This window comes from Tachysurus fulvidraco, chromosome 1 (assembly GCF_022655615.1).
Source record: "Tachysurus fulvidraco isolate hzauxx_2018 chromosome 1, HZAU_PFXX_2.0, whole genome shotgun sequence".
NCBI classification, from domain to species: domain Eukaryota; kingdom Metazoa; phylum Chordata; class Actinopteri; order Siluriformes; family Bagridae; genus Tachysurus; species Tachysurus fulvidraco.
Genome location: NC_062518.1, coordinates 17,725,329 through 17,736,995, shown reverse-complemented (window position 1 = coordinate 17,736,995; position 11,667 = coordinate 17,725,329). Strand labels below are relative to the sequence as shown.

General features: G+C 42.8%; 1 protein-coding gene across 1 annotated transcript; it reads right to left on the bottom strand.

Moving 5' to 3' along the window:
- Positions 1-2,115: 2,115 nt before the first annotated feature.
- LOC125146344 (protein NYNRIN-like) lies at positions 2,116-7,950 on the bottom strand. Its single transcript, XM_047823079.1, has one exon. The coding sequence runs from the start codon at positions 7,946-7,948 to the stop codon at positions 3,713-3,715; it is 4,236 nt and encodes a 1,411-aa protein (XP_047679035.1). The 5' UTR covers positions 7,949-7,950; the 3' UTR covers positions 2,116-3,712.
- Positions 7,951-11,667: the final 3,717 nt, after the last annotated feature.

Sequence of the window (11,667 nt, the reverse complement as noted above, 5' to 3'; positions counted from 1 at the left end):
GGTCCAGATTGTACACTTTTTTTCTTGTAGTGATGTGATGGTGTGTTTGATCTTTGGAGTGATCAGTGATGGAATTTGATGGTTGGCACTTATATTTTAGCACTTAAGACCATGTAGGGCCATACAGGTTAACCAAACTGTAAAAATATCCTCCCAACCCTGGGTCCCATTCCTTTTTTCTCTCTCTAGTTTTCGTCCTCGGTCTAGAGTCGGATTTTGGTCCCCCCCTCTGATTGATCAGCACTTATGGTAGGTGGACATTTTAGGTCCACCATAACCTTAAATTAACTATAATTACTTATCTTATCACTATTGATTATGGTGTGCCCTCAAACCTAACCATAACCAGTCTCTGTTTTTCTGGGAATTTAGGTTGACCACAACCGTAACCTAATCATAACCAACTCTACTGAATCTAACCATAACCGGCCCCGGTTTTTCCAGAACTTCTACATTAGCCTTTAATCTAACCATAACCGACTTTTTTTTTTTTTTTTTTTTTTTGGGTTGTTGTGGGATGGCGGTTTGATGTTACAGGTTGACCACAACCGTAACCTAATCATAACCGATCCTACTGAACCTAACCATAATTGGTCTTGGTTTTTCCAGAACCTCTATGGCAGTCTTTAACCTAACCATAACCATTTTTTTAGGTTGTTGGGTGACAGTGGTTGGACGTTACTGGTTGACCGCAACCGTAACCTAACCATAACCAACTCTACCGAACCTAACCAGTCCCCTTTTTTTCTGAGTATTTTCACATTAGCCTTTAACCTAACCATAACCCCCCTTTTTTTTTTAGGTTGTTGGGTGATAGTGGGTGGACGTTACAGGTTGACCGCAACCGTAACCTAACCATAACCAACTCTACCGAACCTAACCATAACCGGTTCCTTTTTTTTTCAGTATTTTCACATTAGCCTTTAACCTAACCATAACCGATTTTTCTAGATGATGATAGATGGACATTACATGTTGACCATAACCGTAACCTAATCATAACCAATTCTATTGGATTTAACCATAACCGGTCTTTGGGTCTCGTTCATATTAGCCTTTAACCTAATCATAACCGAATTTTTTTCATGTGTTTGGTTAGGATTTCTGGAGGTCTGTTTATGGAGGAATCTTAGGGTCTAATTTGATCATATCTTCAGATTGATCATAAATTCTAACCTAATCGTAACCATCCGTTTTGGTCTATAGAGGCAGTCTTCTACTCTGTAGACCTAATTATAACCAATCTCTTCTTTCTGTCTTTAATTTGTAACAGTTTCTTTTTCTTTTTTCTTTTCTCTTTCTTCATATATAATTTTTTTTGGTACTGTCTTGTTGTGGAAGTTTTGAGGTTCGAGAGAATTAAAGCATAAAAATATCACACCAACAGGCACGGGCAAGAGTATAAAGGTTTTCACAGTTTATTGTTTTCAGCTTTGCAGAAGGACCCAACACTCTACGTGTAAAATCAGAGAGGAAGGGCCTCCATTATTGATAACACCAGCATTTTATAGACAGGAATAAAATAAACAGGACATGTAAAACCAAAACATCATCCACCATTGGCTTAGAAGCATCGCCTGTTCATCTTCTGACCAAGCTAATCCCATGGGAACAGAAAAGGTCTCATGGGAAAGGTCTGATTAAAGGCAGCTTTAGGAAGAAACAACTGAAATCTCTAGTCACAATAACTACCAGCCATGGGAAATACAGAAGCCTAGAAGGACAGATTCATGTGTTCTTCTCTAAAGTAAAAATTTCCACTACAATTCCCCCCTTTTGTCCCTGGGACAATACACAAAATTTTACTAATCATTAATCTGCAACAAAATCTAAACTCTAAATGATCGATCGATACCAGTATTGTTAATCAACTACTTAATCTACAACATTGTTAATCAGCTAGAATATAATCACTTAAATCTTAAGCTAATCATGTAAAGTCTCACATCAGCGTATCATTACCCCTGTAGGGTTCACATGAATGCTTCATAAAATACATGATCTTTAGTGGATAATATGCTGTTTTTGTGGGGACAGGACCCGTATATATAAAAAATATGCAGTTAAAGGCAAAGCATTAAGCATTAATCAAGTCGTAACTTCACTACAAGTCACAGTCTCTACTGTCCGTATTCACCTTTGTCTGTTTCTGGATCAGTCTGGGCAAATTCAGTGAAATAGTCATCGCTGAACGGAGGACTCCATTCAGGGTCATCGTCAATATTGTCTAGTTTCACAAGTTGTTTGGTCGTTAGATTGGACATTATGATGTAATGAATGCATTTGTATATGCAAGGGCCAAACAAACATAATAAGAGTAATACCACAATCACTGGGATTATCATTGATAGATAGGGAGTCCACTGTCCGAACAGTGTATACCAAAGTCCCCAACTATTATCTCCGTGTTCGTCTTGTTTCATTTGGTTTGCTACTTTGTGCATATCATGCAGTGCATCTGAGATAGACCCATGGTCGTCATCGTTCGAGGGAATGAAGGTGCAACATTGATCTCCAATCAGGGCACATACACCTCCCTCTTTAGCTAATAGAATATCTAAGGCCATTCTATTTTGTGTAGCAGTCAATCTAAGGGCCGCGAGTTCCTGTTTAATGCCTTCGGTTGCCCGATTAGTGGAGTTAATATAAGTGGCAAGCCGATAATGTGTGACTTCTAGTTGATTCCAAACCTGAGTCATCCCATACTGTGGGAAGAAGGAATCAAAGAATTTACTCAGTTTAGGTTTCAGTCTATGTTCTGGCGGAGGAAAGTCATTATCAGACACCTCTCTCTTGGGTCGCTTTATTGGTGAGTGTGAGTGAGCTATGACCACACCTGGATACCTAAACCTTGCTAAAGTACATACTCCTCCCCAGTTACGGGGTAGGGCTAGATACACGTTTTTACCACAGACCCAGTACCAGTCGTCAGCCCTGAGTAATGTGCCAGTGTCAGATGGATGAATGAGGGAACACTCTGCCTGTGGGCAGGTTCCGTCATCAGAATATGGGTAATATAAATGAGTGCACCTACAGCTGGCAATATTACCTAACGGTATGTTTCCTGTACCTACAAAACAGTGTGTGTAGTTCAATTTAGGAGGAGGCTGTGCAACAAATGTGTTAACTCTTGTTTGGTTTACCTTGAATGTTCGTTTTGTCACACGCATTAGAGTCCGTAGACATATGGTGGTACCAGTTAAATCAGTCCTCCCAGGACCTCCAGCTTCACACCACAGGGAGGCCGGTGAATTTATCACCAGACTCAAATGTGTGCCATTCTGGACTCTATAAGCATCCTGCTTCCACATGCAGTAAGAATTTCTACAGTATTGGGCTATGGCTTTCAATTCACTACCATTACTTTTCATGGGGATCATTGTGTGTTTACTCGCAGCTGTGGGGAGAATCATACACACATAACAAGACTCATTTGTGATCATTTTGGCAGTGTAGTTGGCAAATGGCCAATAAGTGTTTTCATGCACGTCTCTGCGACTTCTACCAAAGGTGGAAGTCTTTTCTGCATTCCCTCTAATTAACAGGCAGATCATAAGGATGCCAATGATCCCTAAAACTCTTGGGTGATAGTCAAAATGGCTCCTCATCTTAACAGGAGCTTTTACTCATCAATGTTGATCGATTGTAGAAGTCAGATCTTATATTTGTGTTTGTATGGGAGTCTGGCTGTCGTAAATGTGTAATGCTGTCGTCATCTGCTGTCGTAAGTGTCTGTCACATTTACCTCTGGCTCAGGAACCCGCTTACAGTGGCTAACGTGAATCCACGTTGCTCTCTCTGCAACCTTCACCGCAGTCTGCGTGGTCAGAAGTACCTGAAATGGTCCCAGCCACCGCCTGGCTCTCCAGCTTTTCCTCCTGAAATCCTTCACCACCACCCAGTCACCTGGTTTGAGACTGTGCAGATCTGTTTGCGTCACTTTAGGCAGTGCTTCCTTCACCTGCTTATGGATTTGAGACAAAACAGAGGACAAGTTTGCACAATAACACAGCATTTCATCTTCACATTGGCTTGTGGTTAATCTGGGTGTGTGTCCAGGCTCAATTCCTGTATTTGGGGGTCTGCCAAACAGTATCTCAAATGGGCTTAAATTCACTCTCCCTCTAGTTCTCGTTCTCATGTATAATAACACAATGGGAAGGGCCTTTACCCATGATAGACCTGTTTCATCACAGCACTTGGCCAATTTATTCTTTAGCGTACCATTTTCTCGCTCCACCGCCCCTCCGCTGGCAGGGTGGTACGCACAGTGTTGTCTGAGATCTATACCCAAGTACTCTCCCACCCGTCGAAGTGCTTGGTTTACAAATGGAGTCCCATTGTCACTACTGATTTTGTCAGGGATTCCCCAACGAGGAATAATTTCAGACAGGAGTGCTTTAGCTACTGCACTTGCATCCTGTTTGGAAGTGGGGAAAGCTTCCACCCACTTAGAGAACATATCCACTATCACCAAACAGTATTTTTTGCCTTCACCTTGTGTCAGTTCAATAAAGTCCATCTGAAGGTGTTCAAATGGTCGCTGTGGCGGAGGATGGGCGCTCCGGGAGACTTTAACGCCTCGGCCAATGTTGTTTGTTGCACACACTATACATTTCTCACAAAACTTCTGGGAATAGTTTGCAAAGCCCTTAGTGTGCCAGTATCTGGAGACACTGTTATACATCCCCCATTTTGACGCATGGTCTTGGCCATGCGCCAATTTAGCATAGAATTGAAACAATTTCTTTGGCAAACATGGCTTGTCATCAGGGCCGTACCAAACCCCATCTCTTACCACACCTCCTGCTTTCCTCCATGTGGCTCTTTCTTGGGCTGTAGACTGTGATTGAAGATCTTTGAGATCTGCTGTGGGAGTACATATTTGCAACATACACAAAGTTTCGTCGTTCTCTGACGAAAAAATCAGTTTCTGCGCAGCTGATTTTGCTGCTGCATCTGCTTGCGCATTGCCCTGTGAAATGGGGTCATGTTTCCCAGTGTGTGCTTCACACTTACATATGGCAATAGATTTTGGCAACAGGATTGCATCCAGGAGTTCAGAAATCAGGCCATTGTGCGTGATTGCTTTACCTGAAGAAGTCAGGAAACCTCTGTTTTTCCACAATGTACCAAAATCATGTACTACCCCAAATGCATATCTACTGTCAGTATAAATGGTGACAGTTTTGTCTCTTGCTAACCTGCATGCTGTTGTTAAAGCAACCAATTCGGCTGCCTGCGCAGAGAGATGCTCTGGTAATGATTCTGCTTTAATCGTTTCATGTTGTGTTACTACTGCATACCCCACGCAGTTGCGGCCTGTTTTCTGATCTCTGAAGGCTGATCCATCCACAAAAAACTCAAGATCTGGATTCTGCAACGGCGTTTCCTGCAAATCAGACCTAGGACTGCAAATTTCATTTACAACTGCAACACAATTGTGTGGTTCTCCATCTGCTTCTGTAGGGAGAAGAGTTGCAGGGTTTAACACAGTACAGCATTTTACTTTCACATTTGGCATGTCAAGCAAAATACTGTGATATCTCAGCCAACGTGCCGCAGACATATGTGCTGTTTTCTGTTCAAGAAGAAGAAGCGACACTGCATGTGGGACCAAAAGAGTTAGTTCACTGTATCCCACAATATCTCTAGAAGCATTAACTGCTTTCTCAGCTGCTGCTACTGCTCTTAAACACATTGGCAGGCCTGCTGCTACCGGATCCAATTTAGCAGAGAAGTAGACCACTGGTCTCATTTTCCCACCATGATTTTGTAATAGCACTGATGTCATACAACCACTTTTTTCATCAACTGTTTGTACAAACAATTCGTTTGGATCTGGAATCCCTAATGTTGGGGTGGTTTGTAAAGCCATTTTCAAATCTACGAAGGCTTTTTCTGCCTCTGGTGTCCAAGTCAGTGCACTGTGGGCCTGTAGGCCTTTCCCATGAGCAATTGCGCTCAAAGGTGCTTCGAGGACTGCATAGTTTGGTATGAAAGTCCTACAATAAGAGCACATGCCTAGAAATGACATCAGTTGTTTTTTTGTGTTAGGCTTTGGAATGTTTTGTATTGCTGCAACTCTGTTCTGCTCAATAGTTTTGCCTTGTTCTGATATCAGATGCCCCAAGAATTTCACTTGCTGTTTTACAAACTGCAGCTTTGATAAGCTCGCCTTGTGACCTTCCTCCGCTAGATGACAAAGTAACGCAATAGTGTCTTTTTCACATTGCTCTTTAGATGGCGCTGCAATCATGCAGTCGTCCATATATTGAAGAATTGCTGACCCTGGGGTCAGCGTCAGAGATTCAAGACTGTTTTTAAGAGCTTCATTGTAAATAGTTGGAGATTCGCAATATCCCTGACACAATCTGGTAAAAGTGTACGGCTTTCCATTGAAAGAAAACGCAAACCAAAACTGGCTGTCTGGATGAACTGGTACACTGAAAAAAGCATTAGCTAAGTCTACCATAGAAAACCACTTGCTTTCTGGTGGAATCTGAGACAAGATTGTGTGAGGGTTTGGCACATTTGGAGCTCTTGGAATTACTGCATCATTCACTACTTGCAAATCTTGGACAAAACGCCACTCCTCTGGTTCACCCAGAGGCCTAGGTTTCCTCACTGGAAAAATAGGTGTTCTCACTGGGGAGGTTTCACATGGCACAATCACTCCAGCTTCAAGCAGTGAATTAAACACTGGTGTGATACCCCTAATAGCCTCTGGCTTAAAGGGGTACTGAGTTTTGCAAGGTCTGTAATCCGATTTAGGTGTTATCTGCACCGGTGCACAATTTTTGATCAGACCTACATCATATTTCCCTGTTGCCCAAAGTTCTCTTGGAACTGCTTGTAATCGGGGATCTTCCCCAGAAATGTGTGTCATCTGCCACATTGTTTTAGGTACATCTGTGTCTGCCTGTGGCATTATCTCAACTGTTCTGTCAACAAAAGCTATCCAATTCAAGTGCATGCAATAGGATTTAGTTTTCTCACTGTACAACACTGTGGGATCTGAACTGGGTTTCCAATCATCAGCTTTCACACATTTTAATGTCCACATCCCTAAATCTTCCCATTTCTCTGTTTCACCTTTTGATAAAGACACATGTGGGTGTGAATTCTCTATAGTGAACGGATGGGCCTTCCCCGGCTTCACATTTATACTAGAAAGATTCACTTCTGCAGTACATCTGTGATTATCCCAATACAACTTTGTCAGTAACAACACATCAGCTTTTGGCTGCATTTCAAACCACTCTTGTTCATAAACTACATCAGGCCCTGTGTGTGTGTGTGCTGTGCAGTGCAGATCATGTGTGTTCATGTACTGTGTGCGTGTAGGGTTATTAACTTCATAGGCCTTATCCAAGAGTGCTTGATTCACTGAATTCACAGAAGAGGTGCTGAGTTCCCACTCATACACATACAACAGAGGTCTGGGGTCCCACTTAACGCCCTGAAATTCACCTATTTGACTTCTACACACTTTTAATCCGTTTGGGGTGCTAATTAGGTTTATCCCCAATTTGCAGATCAAATCCCTGCCCATCAAATTAATCGGGCAGCATTCAGAAAGCAGAAAAGAAAATGTGAATGACTGTTGGTTATTCTCAACACACCTTAAGGGTGCTGTAAATTTTTCTTTCACGATAATCCCAGACGCTCCAACTGAATTCAGGGATCTACCACTCATTTCTGGCATCTCACTCAACTCATGTAATTTGATCACAGAGTTTCCTGCACCAGAATCTACTAAAAACAAAATGTCTTTCCCTTCTACATTCAATGTGTGCACTGGCATGTGCTTGTAGGCATCTAAACTGTATTTTGCATATGTGCCTTGTGGAGTATATTTCTTTTCAAGAAAATCAATAGCATTCAAAACCTTAAAATTTAAGTTGGAATCAGAAGTTAGCTGAAGCATTTCCTCATTGCATAGCATCAAAGATTTTGACTCACCCATCCCTTCAGGACTGACCTCTTCGACCTGAGATGTTGATGGTCACGCAGTTTCCTCATCATGTCTCTTAGGGCATTCCTTTGCCCAGTGATCTTGTCCTCCGCAAACAAAACATCCACTCTCTCCCCCTTTTTCTTTTCCGCCTCTGGCTCTTCCTCTCCCTCTCCCCCTTCCTCGATATCGCCCTCTTCCTCGAGATGGAAGTCCCTCTCCATCGTGTATGAGATCTCGTCATGGCTTGCATCATCGTCAGCTGAACTTTGTGTGTTTGTTCTTCTCTCTTTTTTCCCTGATCTTGCTTGGCTTGTGTGAGCAGCTTTTCCGCATGCAGAGCATGTTGTTCGATAAGGCTCAGCTTTCCAGTGTCCCACGTGATGCATAGGTTTTTCACCTTGTCAGATATTTCCGGAATCAGTCCATTCATGAAACTGTTTCTCAAATGCGCCTCGTATGCGGTCACTACCCCCTCACTCATATTCTCGGGGGCAGTAAGGCCGCTGTGCGCGTTGTGTACTTCCGTGAGGCGATGAAGATATTGCGCAACTGTCTCGCTGTCCTGCTGTTTGCACAGCGCAATCTTTGTCATATCCATCTTCACTGGAAAAGCCTCACAACATGCTTCACGTAATTCCGTTACGAAGTTATAGTACGTCGCATTCCTCCCGCTCTCATGATCTGGATGTCTCATGCACAGATTTTCATCCGGCCATTCATACTTAATCCGCGTTATGTCAGATGCTAGTTTTCTTCCCAGCAGGCGCCTCAGTTCAAGAGAGGTGGGACGAAATTCTTTGCAGAAACGTTCCAACTCCACACCAAACTTTTCCCCCCCCACTTCTCTCGGGTCAGGGAGAAGGTGCTCATGAGCATGCTCAATGTCCTTTAGTGTCCACGGACGGTGTACTAACATAGGGTCTCCATCCGGCCCCTCTACTTCCACCATGGGCATTGTAATCACACTCTGAAGTTTCTCGTTGACCTCTGGAATCGAAAGCCTCTTCTCTGACAGGTTCAAGATCCGTAGTCTCCTTTTGCTTGTCTTTCTGGCGTGTACGATCCGCGATCGGTGGAGAGGGTGGGTCAGCCTTAACTGCCTTCGGTGGAGGCAGTGGACTCTCCTTCGGCTCCACACGAGCTGGCTCCGGATCTGCGCACACCTGTCGACATGACGCAGCCGCTGCCAGACGTGGTCGAGGAGGCGGTCCATCCAGGTCAGGATCATCTGAAAAAGACTTAAGACACTGGAGACTTTGTGAGTTACTTATTGTACTTTGTGTATTCTGTACATATTGTATAGATGCTCTCTTTGTAGTACATTGTGCTTTTTGAAACCTTTTTTCAGCCTCTAACTTCCACAAGTGAAAAGCTGTCCAGTTTATTTCTACCCTGCTCTTCTTCTTCTTTCCAACATTATCTCTTTCCATTTGGGTCAGGTTACCTTTCAGCAAATCTAACTGCTTCAAGCTAAAACTGCCGCCGTCTGGGAAGCCACACTCCGTCACCCACCGCAGCAATTGTGACACAGAATCAGGACCATAATTATTTCTCATATAATTCACATTAGGTCCAGTGACACACACTGGGTTTTTATTGAGCATGCTCTTAGAAATACTGTTGCCCATGACTATCTTAGTTTATTGTTGACAGTCTCTGCACCAGAAAGCCTGTGCTATGTGTGTGTGTGTTATCTTTTGTTTTGGCCTTTTCTCTTTTCCCCAAACCTGCTTTGCTCTCCGGAGAGTCTACACCGAGCTCGTCAGCTCTTAGCGGCGGGTGTTCTCAAAACCTCGCAAACAAGACACCTTTAGCACCTAATCCCAGATTAGTGCCGTGCTTTACTTTTGTATGTTAGGCCTTGCACTAGGTGCCTATCCAGGTCACTGACCTGTCGACAGATCCAGGTTTAAATCCTGTCTTTACAGCACTTTCTACACAGAGACAACCAACAATATTCACTATTCAACACTAATGAATTCAACTATGGTTTTCAAAATAAAACCCTTACAACTTTAGCAGATTAATCAGTGTTCTTTAACACAAATAAAAATAGATTCTCTCACCTTCCACACATCCAAGTACTTTTGATTCCAGCGTTGAGGCGGCTCACGGTGAACTCCCGAGTCCTCTCACGCACATAGCCAATTTTGCGGTCGAGGTGAAGTTAACAGCCTTCAAGGCTCGAGTGCTGCAAGCCTCCCCGGGAATCCCCGAAGTCGACTCTCAAATGCGGAATCCTGCCGACAACGCCAGCCTGTTGTGGAAGTTTTGAGGTTCGAGAGAATTAAAGCATAAAAATATCACACCAACAGGCACGGGCAAGAGTATAAAGGTTTTCACGGTTTATTGTTTTCAGCTTTGCAGAAGGACCCAACACTCTACGTGTAAAATCAGAGAGGAAGGGCCTCCATTATTGATAACACCAGCATTTTATAGACAGGAATAAAATAAACAGGACATGTAAAACCAAAACATCATCCACCATTGGCTTAGAAGCATCGCCTGTTAATCTTCTGACCAAGCTAATCCCACGGGAACAGAAAAGGTCTCATGGGAAAGGTCTGATTAAAGGCCGCTTTAGGAAGAAACAACTGAAATCTCTAGTCACAATAACTACCAGCCATGGGAAATACAGAAGCCTAGAAGGACAGATTCATGTGTTCTTCTCTAAAGTAAAAATTTCCACTACAGTCTTTATCTGGGTTCTTTAGGCCAGTGCACCAAAAGGACATGTTTCATTAATCAAACATCTATCTTTAAACCTAACCCTAACCCCTAACCCTAACCCTTAACCCTAACCCTAATCCTAATTGGTATATATACCAAATTTCAGAGTTCTAGAACAGAAAATGTGCAAAAATGTGCATTTGCACACATCTGAATTTTTGTTTTGACCACACAACCTAACCCTAACTGGTATATATTCCAAATTTCAGAGCTCTAGAGCAGAAAATGAGCAAAAATGTGCATTTGCACATATGTGCATTTTCGATTTGACCACACAACCCTAACCCTAACCCTATTTTTGTACATAAACCCATAGGAAAATAATGTGCAATACCGTATCTCGACTGGTGGTGGCGCTATCGAGCTGAAACCATGTGCAATCGACTCCCCGCCCCCTAATTAGTATATAGACCGAATTTCAGACTCCTAGGACCTATAGAAACGAAGTGTACCCCCCCCAATAAGGGGGTGCACTTTCACATTGATCCCCTTATACCCTAACCCTAACCCCTAACCCTAATCCATTGTAAAATTTTTGGAAAAATTCACTGTCCAAACTCAAAAATCATTCTCACAGAAATCATACCAGGTGAATCAGCGTCGCCTGAAATGTCTAGAAAAATAGGTTTATAGTTGTACATAAACCCATAGGAAAAAAATGTGCAATACTGTATCTCGACTGGTGATGGCGCTATCAAGCTGAAACCATGTGAATTCGACTCCCCGCCCCCTAATTGGTATATATACCAAATTTCAGAGCTCTAGAGCAGAAAATGAGCAAAAATGTGCATTTGCACATATGTGCATTTTCGTTTTGACCACACTCCCCTAACCCTAACCCTATTTTTTTGTTATTATCGTTATTATTTTTTATCAAACTGCTAACCTGAACATTTTCTAAAACTGTAGTGAGAATAATTGGAAGCTAATTGGTTGCAGTGTGGTGCATGATGGACTGTTGTGTGGTTGGTGCTAGC

Bases quoted from the DNA above. Each gene is read 5' to 3' on its own strand.
- LOC125146344 (XM_047823079.1), bottom strand. From the start codon at position 7,948: ATGCTATGCAATGAGGAAATGCTTCAGCTAACTTCTGATTCCAACTTA.